The sequence below is a fragment of the Polypterus senegalus genome, chromosome 4 (genome assembly GCF_016835505.1).
Source record: "Polypterus senegalus isolate Bchr_013 chromosome 4, ASM1683550v1, whole genome shotgun sequence".
Taxonomy (NCBI): Eukaryota; Metazoa; Chordata; class Cladistia; order Polypteriformes; family Polypteridae; genus Polypterus; species Polypterus senegalus.
Genome location: NC_053157.1, coordinates 73,965,459 through 73,983,373, shown reverse-complemented (window position 1 = coordinate 73,983,373; position 17,915 = coordinate 73,965,459). Strand labels below are relative to the sequence as shown.

At 41.5% G+C, this 17,915-nt stretch overlaps 1 protein-coding gene across 2 annotated transcripts in view; it reads right to left on the bottom strand.

The window, feature by feature from the left end:
• The window catches only part of cracd (capping protein inhibiting regulator of actin dynamics), a 310,383-nt gene that overhangs the window by 56,595 nt on the left and 235,873 nt on the right, over positions 1-17,915 (bottom strand). For both annotated transcript variants that reach the window (XM_039750891.1, XM_039750890.1), the window contains 2 exons: positions 12,219-12,351; positions 459-620 (listed from right to left, as the gene is read on the bottom strand). In XM_039750891.1, coding sequence (XP_039606825.1) covers positions 459-620; positions 12,219-12,338 — 282 coding nt within the window. In that variant the 5' untranslated portion in view covers positions 12,339-12,351. The remainder of the gene's footprint in view (positions 1-458; positions 621-12,218; positions 12,352-17,915) is intronic.

The following is a 17,915-nucleotide window of genomic DNA, read 5'->3' as shown; positions in this document are numbered from 1 at the left end:
ACTGAAGCTGCATGTGCGATGCATGTAAAACAGTTGTGCAGGGCTCAGGCAGCACTTTATTTTCTGACAGACTGCATTGAGCTCACAATATTTTGGAAATGTGAAACTGTGCTGAGTCTTCACAAAGTTGTGTAATTTGGTAATCCCATCATTTCTGGTTGTGTAATCTGACAATTAAGCAAATTTCATTCTTTAATTGCAATGGCAATTCCCTAGTGTCCATGTAGAATTGTTGGTGCATGCCAGAGGAACTCATCAAAATATGGCAAGCATTTGTTGGTAAACAGCCTTGTTAATCGAGCAGCTTTTAACCCCATGATCTTAGTCTCAATTCACCAGTCGACAGTGTGTCTATTAAAAATTGCAGTAATAAAGTATTAAATATATATACATGTGCATAAAATATTATAAATGGAAATATAGAACGTAAAATCAGGTATTGCTCAAATCAATCATACCTTGGTTAAAGTGTCTGAAGGATTCACTTCCACATCAGCGACAACCTGAATGACACATCTTGGGTGTTCCTCATCCTCTGAGCTGTCACCAAATTCTTCTACTTTCCGTACAGCTGTGGAAACTGGTTTATGACCAAATTTGATATTATGGGCTATTTGTCTCTAAACAAATGAAAGAGAAAAAACAATTACTTAGCCGTTTAGTTCCTTCAATTTAATCAAAAAGCTACTCTCTCTCTGTAATAAAGGACTCAGTATTTTTATGATAATTTATATTATTTATACGATGATACTTTTTTCTACCAGTTCACCTTTTTATCAGAAACAGCTCCAGTTCTAGCCTACTTTCTAATATGTAGAGTGTTTCTCAAATATGTCACACTCATGTCTATGCTTCTATCTAAGGTATATTTAGTCTTGGAAAATTCTCTTTACTTCACCAATTAACTATACTTTTTACTACCAGACAAAACTGGACATCTCTTCACAATACACTTTGCATTCAGTTTTAATTTTTTGTCCCAATCCCAATTTATGCTTTTTGTCTACAGCCAATATTAGGCTTCACTGGAGCAAAATGGAGCAACTGATATGAAGATAGGGATAGTAACTGAATTGGATAAGTTGATTTGTGTTTTTTACTAAAACAGTGAAATCATCTATTGTACTACATTCTACTACATTCTAAACTGTTTTGACACTGGGTGCAACACCTTTGCAAAACCAAGCAGAAAGTTGTGTATGCATTATGTGAGGCTGCCTTGAAAATGTGTGTGACTTTACGCCATCTTTAGTTTTTCTACACCTCAAAGTGAGAGTAGAAATGGGTTTTTGTGCATATCCACTGTTTATACAAGAGGCCCCTTGTAAGCACAAGAAATACATTTTTTTTCTCTCATGTCCCTTTAGGGGCTCTGTAGGTCATCCATTTTTACAACATGTATTTAAAAAAGCGTTAAGCATGGCATGTTAAGTCAGTTTTGTAGAGTGTTGTTTGAGAGGGGCGTACAATTAGAGATTAAAAGGTAAAGAAAACATTATCAGGTAGAAAGTATGCCTCGTGTTTCAGCACATCCAAAGTGCTTCAACAAACAGAGGGTCAATTCAGTGGTGCAGTTTTGTAAAGAGCTCACAAAAAACCCTAAAGTATTGAAAGAGAAAGAAGTACAGAAAGAGAGCAAGCTATATCTAATCTATCCTTTTAATCCTTATAACTATAACTTCCAATGTAACAATAGGCTGTATGGCAATAACTCGTGGGAAAACTGGAAATTAAGGTTAAAGCTGTCACACTTCCACTTAAGACTAGAAAATGACATCAAAAATTCAGAATCATTGTCTCCATGGTGGGACAGTTAACTTTCTGACCTGGAATGTTAAAGGCTTGAATCATGAATTAAAGAGAAAGAAAGTATTCTCTCACCTAACAGGTTTACACGCTAAAATAGTATTTTTACAGGAGACCCACTTATTTAGCTGCAAAAAGACTGGACTGGGCAAATGTTCCATTCCAGCTTTACAAAGATAACTAGAGGTGTGGGAATTCTTATATATAGAACAGTCTCATTTGTAGCATCAGATGTAGTATCTGATCCTGAAGGGAGATATGTGATTGTCATGGGCAACTTATTTAACTGTAAAGTGATTTTGATAAATGTTTATTCACCTAATGTCAATGATAGGGAATTCATGCAAAATGTATTTGCTTCTATTCCCAATGTGAACACTCATAAAATTATAATGGCTGGGGACATTAATTGTGTTATAAATCCACTCTTAGATAGGCCTCCTGTCACAGGGGGGATGACACCTAACACTGCAAAGACAATTACACAGTTTTTAAGTAACCACAACTTATCAGACCACTGGAGGTTTCTAAACCCAAACTCGAGAACATATTCATTCTACTCACCAGTGCATTATTGTTACTCAAGAATTGATTATTTCTTTATATATAATAATTTCTTGCCTGCGATTAAATCTTGCAAGTACAACGCTATTGTTACTTCTGACCATGCCCCTCTGATCTTGGAGCTGAAATCATTATGCCCCACATACTCATCTCGCAGATGGCGTCTTAACCCACTTCTATCAGCAGATGAAAACTGTGCAGAATTTATATCAAAACAAATCAGTTTCTTCCTAGAGACAAATACATCCTCAGAGGTCTCTGCAGGAATACTCTGGGAAACTCTAAAGGCCTTCTTAAGAGGGCAGATTATTTCATATCTTTCCCACAGAAATAAATTAGAAACCAATAAGGTATCAGAGCTAACCAGCGAAATTACTAGAATAGATCAAGAACATGCCAGGTGTCCAAGTGAAGCTCTTCATAGGAAAAGACAGGCTCTGCATTCAGAGCTCGACCTCTTAACAACCAAAGAAACTGAATAACTCATTTTTAAATCAAGACATCATTACTATGAACATGGAGTGAAAGCTAATAAGCTCTTAGCTCAACAAATCCACAAGCAAGAAGTTTGCAATACAATCCCAGCAATCACCAACACGAACAGAGATAAAATCATTGACCATAAAAATATTATGCACACATTTAGAGACTACTTGAAATCCTTATATTCCAGATACCACAAATAGATACTTTTAATGCAGAGGAACTGGATAAGCCTTTGGCGCTGTCAGAATTACCAGATGCTATAAAGTCACTTCAAAGCGCGAAAGCAGCAGGCCCTGATGGCTACCCTGTCAAATTTTCTAAGAATTTCTCCACTCAGCTAGCTCCCATCTTATTAGCAACATTTACAGAAGCTGTAGACAATCAAATTCTACCTCAAACTCTTCGCCAAGCATTAATCCCCGTCTTTTCTAAACAAAACAAGGACTTATTACAATGTGCATTATACAGACCAATTTCACTTTTGAATAATGATGTTAAGATACTCTCCAAAGTCCTAGCTAGAAGTATGGAGAAAGTGCTGCCTTCGGTAAAATCACAAGATCAAACTGGATTTATTAAAGGCCGACACTTAGCTTCCAATCTCAACGCCTGTTTAATGTAATATATTCATCTGCAAAGTCAAACACCCCAGAGTTATTATTATCGTTGTATGCAGAAAAAGCATTTGATATGATTGAATGGAACTACCTTTTCACTACATTAAAGAAATTTGGGTTTGGCCCGAATATTGGTTGTATGGATAAAACTACTGTATACCAATCCAGAAGCTTCAGTTTGTATTAACAACATTTGCTCAGACTACTGTACTTTAAACTAGAACAGGGTACCAGACAAGGATGCCCCTTGTCACCACTGCTATTTGCAATCGGTGTCACAATCCCTCCTAATCCACTAACAGCTGTGTTTGGTGTTCTTCCAGATGGGCTTAATGTGGAGGAGGACAAAGAAATTGTGATTGCCTTCACTACACTATTGGCATATAGACTTATTTTGTTAAACTGAAAGAATCCTAACTCTCCTCTTTTAAGTCAGTGGGTAACTGATGTTTTATATTACAGATAGTCCCCAGGTTACGTACATCCGACCTACGACATAGGAACAGGGCCGCAGCTGCGACGCATGCGCCTCAGTAACTGCTGCTCCGTCATCTTCAGTCTGGGGACGCTGTAAGTGGTGGCTGGATGGAGGCTGGAGGGGGGCGATTTTGCTGCTCGTGCAGTGTAGTGTCCCTCGGTCAGCTCCCGGCGGCAACCGGTTTCACTGCCTGCCCACCACACATGGCTGCCCCATTCGTTCCGGTTGTGGCTGAACGGAGGCCATTGAGGGCGGCGGAGGATAGCATTGTAGTGTGCCTCGGATGGCTGCGTGTTGAATGGGGGCGGTGGTGTTGCAGATGCAGGCAGCATGCTGTAGTGGAGGTGAGTGTGAGGTGGGCTGGTGATGAACCGCCCGTTCCTGTGCCCATTCATTCTCAATAGCAAGCCTGCTTGTACTGTTACGCACATAGCAGGAAGTTGTCCCTTGTCAGTACAGGGTGACCCAGATCTAATTATGTAGATCCAGATTGTCTGGATGACTTTGATTTATGCAGGGACGATTCCAGTTTAGCGTGAAGATGATTCTTCATGTCTTCAGTTCGCACACTTCTCGAAGGTCCGGGATTTTTCGGGTGATTTTCTATGTAATAAACTGAATAAGTTATAGCATAATTATATCTGGCCCACCCTATATATCAGACGTGCTGAGGACGGGTGCCTTCCTGCTGTGATAGCTGCACAGTGCTGTGCAGAAGAGCTCATCTTAACCTTTTGTCTTCACCCTTCAAGAATTTCTCTAAAACACAAATCTGATGCAAGTGCTGGTGATGCAGTAAAGAACAGAAAAACCATCACCATTGAAAATAAAGTAGAAATAATAAAAAGGTCAGAAAGAGGTGAAACTCCATCATTCTTTGGCAGTGCATTTGGTCACAGTCGGTCAACAATAGCATTTATTAAACTGATGTACCTGTTCCAACTTACATACAAATTCAATTTAAGTACAAACCTACAGTCCCTATCTCGTACGTATCTCGTACAGGGACTGCCTGTATTTGAAACTGGAAAAAATCTAATTCTCACTTAGAGAATCTGTGCAGAACTTTTCCAAAACCTGGCAGAATCTAATCAATAACATTTTAAAATAAGCTCTTAAAGCACTGAGGAAGTAGATTCTCTCTCCACTTCTTTTTCTTCTACATGTAACTGTATCCACCTAACAAACTTATCAGTTTATTCATTTTTACTTTTTAGTCCGTTGGCCATGCTCTCTTTCTCAGGGGTGGGGGTTGATTTGTTTTCAATCCTATTTTTTTTTGTAAAAAGTGATATGTTTGTATGGAATGATTACAATAAAATCAATAAAATTAAAAAAAAAAGTAAGACATGGATTTAAGGCCCAAATTTCCTACTAAAGCCAGATCATACGTGGCCAAAAAGAACCAATGAAGAGGACTTGCTTATTAATGATGATCCAGAAATCAAAGGCTCTGTAGTAAACAGTACCACAGCAAATGTGAAAAAGTAAGCTGAAATCGTAAAATAAGAACTCATAGACTACTACTCAGATTGACTAAGTTTCAATAAAGCAGTGGTGTGGTTTCTTAGATTCAAAGAAGTGCTACATTACTTGAAAGATGAAAGAAAGGCATTCCAGTTTATAATCACCCAATCTAAATACAACCCAGAAAGACAAAACACAAATCACAGGACATATGTAGGAATATACATCAACAATGAAGTTAAAGCCACTTTTTTTTAGAAGACTTTGGTACTGTGTCTCTTCGGAGAATCCTTGGGTACCGCTGGTTTGACTTTGTGAGGCACATTATCTGCATTGTGAGGGAGCATCAGTTACGGCACTACGGCCATGTGGTGTGATTCCCCAAGGGTTATCCAGTGGCGGAAGTGCTGGGCTCCAGGGTTCTTTAGGCACCGGGGCACCGCCTGGCGGTGATCATGGGCCCCTACAGGGTTGGACTTCCAAGCCCTCTACCCGAGGCCACCAACAAAACCAGAGCGGTCGCCCCCTCATGGTCGGGAGGAGGCACCAGCCCTCTTCCGGTCCCCTCGGGCATCCCGGCTGGACTCCACCCCCAGCCGCCTGTGACAGCTGAAACAGAGCTTATTCACCTCAGTCAATTGCAAGCTCATCCAGAAGAAGTGAAAGCTTTACACAAAAATCACCATGTAAAGAAAAATAGCCAAATCTACAAACTTGATCCGGTCCTGTAATGTGGAAGTCTAAAGATGGGAGGCAGACGCAGCAAAACTGCTATGCCAGAAGAGATGTTGTACTAATTGATATTGCCCTTAGCATAAACAATTAGGGGCCAGATGTGTAAGAGCCATTAGTTAGTTTTTTAGGTTATATTAATGTGATAGACGTATTTTCAGTTATGTTAAAATGTTTGCCTATATATTAATACATAGTCTATGAGAGATTCTATTATAACCCCCCATTGCCAACTCAGTAGCAACACAATTTTGGTAAACTGGAAAAGACACAGCTTCAATAGCATTTAGCTTGAGTGTCAGGGCAGTGCTCACACAAACTACTTGTTATATTTCAGCCAGGGTTCCCCCTTTGGCTAGGGTTTAAAAAGTCTTGTTTTATGTTTTTTTATTCTTTGAGTTGTTTATTTATGTTAATGTCACTTTTGTTAACTATCTCCTGCATTTTCTTTGCTTGTGTTATGTTCCATGTGTTTTGTGGGTGGTCCCCCAAGAGGGAACACCAGGAACTGCCCTCCACCCTATATATCTGGATGGTCTCCCACAGTTCCTGGTGGTTCGTTTCAAATGCGCTTAGGAGTGGTGAGCTCTTGTACTTTTTGTAAATTTAATGTGCTTTGTGATTTTAAGGATTTTACAGCCTTCTGCTCTGTGTTTTACAGTATCTTTGCCATTAGAATCTTTATTGGGTCTTGTTTGATTGAGATTACCTTCTTATTACAGGCAATTTCATTTTGGATTTGTGCTGCATGGAGCTTCCTTGTTATAGGAGAACATTTTTTATCAAGAATAAATCTTTTTTATTTAGTGTGGTGGCTGGGATGAGAATCAGCACCTCCAAATCCGAGAGCATGGTCCTCAGCCGGAAAAGGGTGGAGTGCCCTCTCAGGGTTGGGGGAGAGATCCTGCCCCAAGTGGAGGAGTTCAAGTATCTCGGGGTCTTGTTCACGAGTGTGGGAAGAATGAAGCGTGAGATCGACAGGCGGATCGGTGCGGCATCCGCAGTGATGCGGGCTCTGCATCGGTCTGTCGTGGTGAAAAAGGAGCTGAGCCGTAAGGCAAAGCTCTCAATTTACCAGTCGATCTACGCTCCTACCCTCACCTATGGTAATGAGCTATGGGTAGTGACCGAAAGAACGAGATCGCGAATACAAGTGGCTGAAATGAGTTTCCTCCGCAGGGTGTCTGGGCTTTCCCTTAAAGATATGGTGAGAAGCTCAGTCATCCGGGAGGGGCTCAGAGTAGAGCCGCTGCTCCTCCGCATCGAGAGGAGTCAGATGAGGTGGCTCGGGCATCTGATCAGGATACCTCCTGGACGCCTCCCTGGTGAGGTGTTCCTGGCACGTCCAACCGGGAGGAGGCCCCGGGGAAGACCCAGGACACGCTGGAGGGACTATGTCTCCGGCTGGCCTGGGAACGCCTTTGGGATTCTCCCGAAGAGCTGGAAGAAGTGGCGGGGAGAGGGAAGTCTGGGCCTCTCTGCTTAAGCTGCTGCCCCCGCGACCCGACCTCGGATAAGCGGAAGAAGATGGATGGATGGATGGATAAATCTTTTATTTTTAAAGATTCTACAAGGCCCCTTTTGTGTCTACTCAATGTTTTTGACAGATTTTCCCCCTCTAGTGTGCATTTTTAGTGCTTTTAGGTCTTCTAGTTAATGACACTGTTGTCATATTACTCCATAGGCATTTATGGTTAGTTACTTCATGGGCATTTATTGTTAATTATTGTTTACCAATGTTTTCATTTCCTTACTCTTTTCTCTATACTCTTGACTCCTGCTTTTAAGATGACTGTCCCTTCTGTGTTAGGTCAACCTTGCTGCAATACATTCTGGACTATTTTCAGTGTGTGATTTTTTATCATTTATGTAAGATCAACTTTCCATGCAAATGCAACATTTCAGAGAGCGATTGGCTTTCAGACCTACGGCTGTTCTGTGGCCGTCTTTTTCTTTCATTTTGCTGAAGTCACAGTATTTGCCAAGTCAAAAGCCCACTCATCATCTTTCTGTCAGTCTGGTAAAAGCAATAACACAAACGTATCCAATTTTTCCTTTGAGCAATTTCTCCTAAAACTTCACCCTTACATTTTCGATATTATCAGTGACATTGTCTGCCCATTATATCCATAATATAATCCATAACATGATGAGGCAATTCTGCTTTTAGGCTTTGATGCCAATGAAAAGTATGATTACTAACAATTTTAAACTAATACTGCATGATTGACACAAAGCATCTTTAGAACATTACCAAATACCCCTGTCACCTGCTGTAAAAACAACAAATCTGAATGTTTCCATTTTCTTTTAGTTGCTGTGAATAATTATATCGTTTATAGCTATTCACCATTTACGCTGCTGAATCCCAAATTCTATGCTTTTAATGATTTAAACTTTTAATTTTATCAGGATATTGCAATTTACATGTAAGAGCTCAGGCTAGGAAGTGAGATTTCTTTAAATGAATATTAATTCTATTTTTTACAAAGCCCAAATAGCAATCAAAACACTGACTTAAGTTCAACCAGTTACATTCATTAGAAAATCATCAAGACAAACACACACTACATTTTTATAAACTTCACACTTGCAAATTAAAATCAACTATAATACATAGAAAGTATGTCAATGCCTCACAAAAACACTCTCATTTGAAAGGAGGATGAACATTAAAACATGCTTACCTTTCGCTACCCAATTTTTATGAACGTAAAGCATGGACCGTAAAACTGGGGGTCACTTGGACAAAGGCATATTGTATTCTGTGCTGTTGAACTTTAACCTGTGGAGTAAGATTTACGGCACCAGTGTCTGACAAAGTGTTGTGTGCTGGTCAAGCATGCAAAGAAGAATTTAATTGTATTCTGTCCAAGTGACTGATTACACTGTATTGTATTTATTCTCAAATTAAAACCTTTGTGAAAGAGCCAACCTCTCGGTCACCTGCATGTGGTTGCTAAGTTTGTCATAGTTAATCAAATATTATGTGCTTTCATAGTGTGGCATGTGCATGCACAGTAATTAAAAAAAAAAACAGTATTAATATCACGAGGAAGCAGAAGGTAGCCTCAAACAAGTTCTGCATATTCATACTGTGTTACTATTGTTGACAATATTAGAGATAAACAGAATTACTGAGGACAGAGAGTTTGAGTACAAGATATTAATAACTTTTAGGTTTGTAACTAACAACTACATTGCTAAACAATTAGTTGCTTAATTATTCTCTTAATTAATCAATTAATCTGGGCTTTTAAAGCATTTGATATCTGCTTGAAAGTTCCAGTGTTTTACTTAAAAAATGAAGGAGTTTTATCCCTTGCAGAGTGCTGTTCTTCATAACAAATAGTACAAGTGTGCTCAAAAATTGCTTTTGCCAAAAAAAGTGCATTGTGGCAATTGCTGTTACTGACTGTGAAGTCTAGCTGAACTCTTTCAAGGCTGTTCTGAACATCAAGGGGTTACAGGGGTAAAATGGTTGATGGCATTTTTAAATTCTGACAAACATTGCCTAGTGTGCATCTTTTTCATTTTATCCACAGAATGACAGCAAAGACTGTGAGTCACACGCAATTCAAACTTTATTTCCCCCCTTAAAGTATGGCATCCAATTACTGGTTGTTGCTCTCATCAAACAACTTACTAGCTGCTTATATAGCTGATGACTCAAATTTTCAGATAAGGATTTTGAGCTGCTGGAAGAAATGGAAGAAAATGACATAAGGCTTTTTTTCCCACTGCAGGAAATTTTTTCAGATATTTTACAAACTCTGGAACATTTGTAGCATTCCCACAGCAGGAACTCGGGCCATTTGTAGTTCTTGGTACTTTTTTCAGCTCCTACTCTAGGGTATATATTTTTTGTTCAACCAGGAATATAGTTTGTGGGCCTCAGGCAATGAATTGCGCTGACTGGTTGACCACAAGTATTGGCTCCATCTTACAAATCTGTTAGTAGCTTGGACTTTAGAGAGGTATCAGTGAAAATGGAGTGCAGCACTTTGCACCGTATCAACCTTCAAAGCCACTACTGCAGCATGCACTGCATCGAAGCAATAATCCAACCCATTAACTCCTGCTCGGTCCACACTTTGCAGTACATCACTCTTCATAGCCACCTCTGATGCATTGTATCAAAGAAATAATCTCTCGCGTGAACTCCCAATCATGTTGCACTTTGCACTTCATCACTCTGCTTTACACATCACTTATTTTGCATAAAGTTTACAGCACCTGTTGTGCAGGAGAACACCACATATAAAAGTGGTCAGAGACCACAAGTGGCTCAGGAACTCATTAGTTCCTGAAAACAAGGCGCCTATTGAGAGTACTGCTGGATTATCCCCAAGTGTGAGTGAGAGAGGGATCATCATTACTCTGATTAGTTTTATTTTCAGATGTTCAAGCATCATGGTTCTGCTTCTGCACCGATCTTGCAAGGCACATATTTCTTACTATATATGAAGTTTAAACAACTCTACACTTTTGAGCACTTTGGTCAAAATGTGTTTAATGTAACTCTTGGTCAATAAAGAAAATTAAATTTCTAAAATATGTAACTAGGCGAATTATGAATACCAAAATTCACTGGCCACTGTTTTTATTACGGATTATTATTGTTGACCTTGAATAGTTGTTAAAGCCCTAGTATATGTTAGCACAATATTAATGAAGTTTACCAGTAATCCTATTCCTTTCTATGATCAGTGTGGTGTAGCACTTTGGACTATGGACTTCAGACCCTGAGGTTGTGGGTTAAATCCCAATACAAACACTGTGTGACATTGAGCAAGTCCTGAGCTTCAATTGGAAAAAGAAACAAAATGTAAGTAATTGTATCTCAGATGTTGTAAGTTGCCTTGGATAAAGGCATCAGCCAAATAATTTAATAATAAACGGTCTCTTAAGTACAGGTCCGTGTGATTTTTTGCACTCACTGTACAGTACACTGAGGACATTGTTTAGTTGTTGAAGCTCTAATTGCTTTTACAGTTTTTCGTTGGTAGACATTTATTCAAATCCATAATATGATGAGGCAATTCTGTTCTTAGGCTTTAATTGCAATGAAGAGAACGATTATTAACAATTTTAACAAACACTGAATAATTTTAATTTTCTTTATAACATAACCAAATACCCTGTCACCTGTAGTAGGTAATCCTGCAGCAAACTCAATGTCAGTCAGTCATTCTCCAGCCCGCTATATCCTAACACAGGGTCACGTGGGTCTGCTGGAGCCAATCCCAGCCAACACAGGACACAAGGCAGGAACAAATCCCAGGCAGGGCGCCAGCCCATCGCAGGACACACACACACACACACACACACCAAGCACACACTAGGGACCATTTAGGAGCGCCAGTGCAGCTAACCTGCATGTCTTTGGACTGTGGGAGGAAACCAGAGCACCCAGAGGAAACCCATGCAGACATGGGGAGAACATGCAAACTCCCCACAGGGAGGACCCGGGAAGCGAATCGTTACCAACGCTACCACTGTGCCACCGTACTGCCCCCATCTCAATGTGTCACTGATAATTTCTACAGTCAATTATACAAAGAGTTACTGTTAGCTTTTTATAAAGTTTGTTTTACTTGACAAGTATATTTCTACACTAAATGCCTTCAAGAAATACTTTAACGGATTAAGTGAGCTAAAGGGTTAGCCTGCTGCTATCAAGTAAAATAAATACAGAAATGAATTCCATTTGGACTTTCATGTACTACAGCAAGTAGCAGTGATTATTTTTTTGACAACACAAGCAGCTTAATAACGAAATAAAGGAAAGTACATTAAGAAAAAAGAAACCGGCATACAAACTATGTGCGGGTTCACAGTATGCCACCAGGGAGCTTATCTACAAGAACTGACCTTTTATTGTGCTTCTATTTGTTACAAAAGTCAAAGTACAATAAAAGGAGCTAAACTTTCTTTGTAGAACACGTATATATTGTTACTTTGCTTTATGAATGTCAAGCAGACAGGGACAACTCTGACAACACTGCTTACTGCTTTGTTGTTCAAAATATACATGTGAGAATTACAAAATGTCATAGCCTGCCTACCTGAATGCTTTTGACTTTTCCAGAGGTGCTTTCCTCAGACATGACTCTGACTGAGCTCCCGTCTTCTTCTGAAACTTCAGAGATAAAAATGCTATCATGTGAAAAGGCTCGACTGCCCATTCCATTCAGGGAGCTGGAAAAAAATCAAATTGGAAAAATTACATCAGTGCTGTGCCGTATTGGTTATGTATATGTCATCACTGGAGCCGAGCAATATGGCCCAATGGCTGTAATGTTAGTTTCACTCTGTCTCAATCTACCATGAACCATTCATTAATTCCACTGTGAAATGTGAAGTGGCTGCATACTGAACAAGGAAAAAGCTTTGCAAGGATGTTCAGACAAGAATTATTATTACATCCATCCATCCATCCTCTTCCGCTTATCCGAGGTCGGGTCGCGGAGGCAGCAGCTTGAGCAGAGAGGCCCAGACTTCCCTCTCCCCGGCCACTTCTTCTAGCTCTTCCGGGAGAATCCCAATGGCGTTCCCAGGGCAGCCGGGAGACATAGTCCCTCCAGCGTGTCCTGGGTCTTCCCCAGGGCCTCCTCCCGGTTAGACATGCTCGGAACACCTGGCCAGGGAGGCACCAATCCGCCTGTCAATCTTACGCTCCATTCTTCCTTCACTCGTGAACATGACCCAGAGATACTTGAACTCCTCCACTTGGGGCAGGATTTCTCCCCCAACCCTGAAAGGGCAGTCCACCCTTTTCCAGCTGAGGACCAAGGTCTCAGATTTGGAGGTGCTGATTCCCATCCCAGCCGCTTTACACTCAGCTGCGAACCGATTCAGAGAGAGCTGAAGATCACAGCCTGATGAAGCAAACAGGACAACATCATCTGCAAAAAGCAGTGACCCAATCCTGAGTCCACCAAACCGGACCCCCTCAACAACCTGGCTGCGCCTAGAAATTCTGTCCATAAAAGTTATGAACAGAATCGGTGACAAAGGGCAGCCCTGGCGGAGTCCAACTCTCACTGGAAATGGGTTTGACTTACTGCCGGCAATGCGGACCAGGCACTGACACCGGTTGTACAGGGACCGAACAGCTCTTATCAGGGGTCCGGCACCCCATACTCCCAGAGCACCCCACACAGGATTCCCCGAGGGACACGGTTGGACGCCTTTACCAAGTCCACAAAACACATGTAGACTGGTTGGGCAAACTCCCATGTACCCTCCAGGATCCTGCTAAGGGTGTAGAGCTGGTCCACTTTTCCGTGACCAGGATGAAAACCACACTGTTCCTCCTGAATCCGAGGTTCGACTATCCGACGGACCCTCCTCTCCAGAACCCCTGAATAGACTTTTCCAGGGAGGCTGAGGAGTGTGATCCCTCTGTAGTTGGAACACACCTTCCGGTCCCCCTTTTTAAAGAGGGGAATCACCACCCCGGTCTGCCAATCCAGAGGCACTGTCCCCGATGTCCATGCGATGTTGCAGAGACGTGTCAACCAAGACAGTCCTACAACATCCACAGCCTTGAGGAATTCCGGGCGTATCTCATTCACCCCCAGGGCCCTGCCACCAAGGAGTTTTTTAACCATCTTGGTGACCTCTGCCCCAGAGATGGGGGAGCCCACCTCAGAGTCCCCAGGCTCTGCTTCCTCACTGGAAGGCATGTTGGTGGGATTGAGGAGGTCTTCGAAGTACTCCCCACACCGACCCACAACGTCCCACCATATACAGTGTTGATACTGCACTGCTTTCCCCTCCTGAGACGCCGGACGGTGGACCAGAATCTCCTCGAAGCTGTCCGAAAGTTGTTCTCAATGGCCTCCCTAAACTCTTCCCATGCCCGAGTTTTTGCCTCAGAAACAACCGAAGCCGCATTCCGCTTGGCCTGTCGGTACCTATTAGCTGCCTCCAGAGTCCCACAGGACAAAAGGGTCCAGTAGGACTCCTTCTTCAGCTTGACAGCATCCTTCACCGCCGGTGTCCACCAACATGTTCGGGGATTGCCACCACGACAGGCACCGACCACCTTATGGCCACAGTTCCGGTCAGCCGCCTCAACAATAGAGGCACGGAACATGGCCCATTTGGACTCAATGTCCCCCACCTCCCTCAGGACGTGGTCGAAGTTTTGTCAGAGGTGGGAGTTGAAGCTACTTCTGACAGGGGACTCTGCCAGACGTTCCCAGCAGACCCTCACAACACGTTTGGGCCTACCAGGCCTAACCGGCATCCTCCCCCACCATCGAAGCCAACTCACCACCAGGTGGTGATCAGTTGACAGCTCTGCCCCTTTCTTCAACCGAGTGTCCAAGACATGTGGCTGCAAAGTCGATCATCGAACTGAGGCCTAGGGGGTCCTGGTGCCAAGTGCACATATGAACACCCCTATGCTTGAACATGGACAATCCGTGATGAGCACAGAAGTCCAAAAAACTCTGCTCGGGTTCAGATCAGCGGGGCCATTCCTCCCAATCACGCCCTTCCAGGTCTCACTGGCATTGCCCACTTGAGCATTGAAGTCTCCCAGCAGTATAAGGGAGTCCCCAGAAGGTATGCCCTCTAGCAGCCCCTCCAGGGACTCCAAAAAGGGTGGGTACTCCAAACTGCTGTTCGGAGCATATGCACAAACAACAGTCAGGACCCGTCCCCCCACCTGAAGGCGGAGGAAGGCTACCCTCTCGTCCACCGGGGTAAACCCCAAAGACAGGCTCCAAGTTGGGGGGCAATAAGTATGCCCACACCCGCATGGCGCTTCTCACCTGTGGCAACTCAAGAGTGGCAGAGAGTCCAGCCCCTCTCAAGGAGATTGGTTCCAGAGTCCAACCTGTGTATTGAGGTGAGCCCAACTATATCAAGCCGGAACCTCTCGACCTCGCGCACTACATCAGGCTCCTTCCCCTTCAGAGAGGTGACATTCCACGTCCCAAAAGCCAGCTTCTTTAACCGAGGATCGAACCGCCAAGGTCCCCACCTTCAGCCACCACCCAACTCACACTGCACCCGACCTCCTTGGCCTCTCCCATAGGTGGTGAGCCCATGAGAAGTATTATTACATGTTTACAAATTAAAATTTATGTTTAAAACAGATGAGATTATGATTTACAAGTGGTTGATTAGTGTGCCATTCACAAAGCGTGGATGCCTTATTGGCTATGTATTCCCAAATGTTTTACATCTGCCAGTTAATAAGACTTTGTGGATTCCTAAATGCACAAAACTTTAATATTATTTTCCTTTTCCATCCCTAATTGTCAATTTACTAGTGGCATGCCAGTGTAGTGGTTAGTGTCCTGCTTTGTTTTAATTTAAAATTTTAAACTGTTAACATATTCCAAGGTCATCATAAAAATCAATAAACAAGGATTAAGTACATTTCACAAAATTCCTCTTCAAGTTCTTAAGAAAAAACCCTGTTATGGGTGCTGAACCCTTATTACTGGAGCTGTGATGGCACAGTGAATACCACAATGATGCCAACAACCCAGAGAAACTAAAGCCCAAGCAGAAATGTTGAGAATAAACAAAATAGGAGGCAACATCACAGCCGAGTTTTAGTTTAACAAAATCAATTGTTCTTGGGGGAAAAATGCCAAAGCTTGTTTATATGTTAATGGGCTATAGAAATGTCAGGAATCTCCATACCTACTGAATCCCATTAAAGTGCCAAGTTTGCCAGAATCACTTCATTCTTTCTTTTTAAAGAGTAATGCACTCATTTAATAGCAATGAAATACCAGAAGCTGACTTTGAACTCAGTAAGAAGAACACAACACAACTTTCCTTATTCCTGTATAAACAGGAATGCTAAACAGTCGGTAAAAGTTAAATGTTTAAATTTATTGTGAGGAAAAATAAATAATTTCATTGCATCTGTTTTACATTTGAAGAAAAATGTTGCACATTACTGCAGGTGGCTAGCGCCCTGCCCGGGGTTTGTTTCCTGCTTTGCGCCCTGTGTTGGCTGGGATTGGCTCCAGCAGACCCCCTGTAGTTAGGCAGGTTGGATAATGGATGGATGGATGTTGCATGTTAATGTCTAAAATCTCACTTTGATTTAAAAAATGCACTCAGTAATTCAACAACAACCACTTTTTTCAATGACACCTGGTCCTTGGTGATTATTTTCCCTTTTTCGAGTAATAATTTACATTTGTTTACGCTACTGCGATCTTTACTTTCTTTTTTTTAATACTTTCTAATTTTCCTACAATCATATTCTTTAACTTTCTCCATATTTGTATCGCGCCAACGGGTACAATCATGCCTGGGTCAATCTCTTGCCACAGTCTCATGTTTAAGGTCTCCAAGAGACGCTCCATGGCCAAACTCTTTCGTCTCGCAGGTCTTTTAAGTGTCTTCCGTTTATTTATTGTAATGATGTATTATTTGTTATTATTGTTCTGTTTATTTATTATTTAGTATATACTGTATGTATTTTGCTATCTTCTCATGTATTCCTTGTGTTTTGTAGGTAATAACCCTGATGTCACTGCTGCTGACTCGAGTGGCAACCACTGCGATCTCCTGCTGTCGCAGCCCTACTGCTTCAAAGTCTGCTTTGTTGTGCACTAAGAGATGATCTTCTGCATACCTCGGTTGTAATTCATGGTTCTTTGAGTTACTGTTGTCTTTCTATCAGCTCAATCCAGTCTGATCTTTCTCCACTGACCACAGACATCAACAAGGTATTTTCGCCCAGAGAACTGCTGCTCATTGGATATTTTCCCTTTTTTAGGCCATTCTTTGTAAACCCTAGAGATGGTTGTGCATGAAAATCCCAGTAGATCAGCAGTTTCTTAACTAGACCATGACCAGCCTGTCTGGCACCAACAACCTTGCCACGGTCAAAGTCACTTAAATCACCTTTCTTCCCCAATGTGATGTTCAGCTTGAACTTCTTGACAATGTCCACATGCCTAAATGATTTGAGTTCCTGCCATGTGATTGGCTAATTAGAAATTTGCATTAACAAACAGTTCAACAGGTGTACCTAATATATATATTTACATACACTGAATTGTTAAACCTTCTATCAGTAATAACAAAATAAATTAATATAACACATATTAATCATAACTGGACTTACAGTATAAAGTAACACAAAACGACAGGGTCACAGTTTTTATAGTCTGTGTTAATGTTGTATCCATGCTCTACATTTCCCATTAGATTGCTGGCTCTAACAACTGAGAAAATGCATGGGTGAGACCCCAGACTTTAAATTTTGTTTTCCGCCAAGTGTGGGACTAAGGTTTGATCCACACTAACATTAGGAAAAAGTAATTTCTGCTGGAAAAAAATTCTAGTCACACTTTGTAAAAGTTTGCCATCTGCACTGAAATGATAAAAACACATTAATCTTTCCTAGTGGGCATGCATGGTTTGTCAGATAAAAGGAACAATTGTTTAAGGAGAAAGCACAAAGTAAATCAAAATGTTAAAAAACATTAGGAAAACAAAGGGCACCTGAAGTAAATGTTAAACTGGAGTTCTTTAAATGTTTTGCAAGGTGGTCAAAAACCATGGAATGTGTGAACTGGGAGTACTGCCAAAATTAATACAGTGAAATAATGAAGCATTTCAAGGCCAAGTCAATGCCCGGATCTTAGTCCCATAGAAGTGCTGTGGGAGGAACTTCAAGCGGACATAACATGTAAGAAAGCTCTTAAAAATTCTAAATTGAAGGGAGTTCCATACGAAAGGGTGAGCACAACTTAACTATAAATCACAAGAAATGA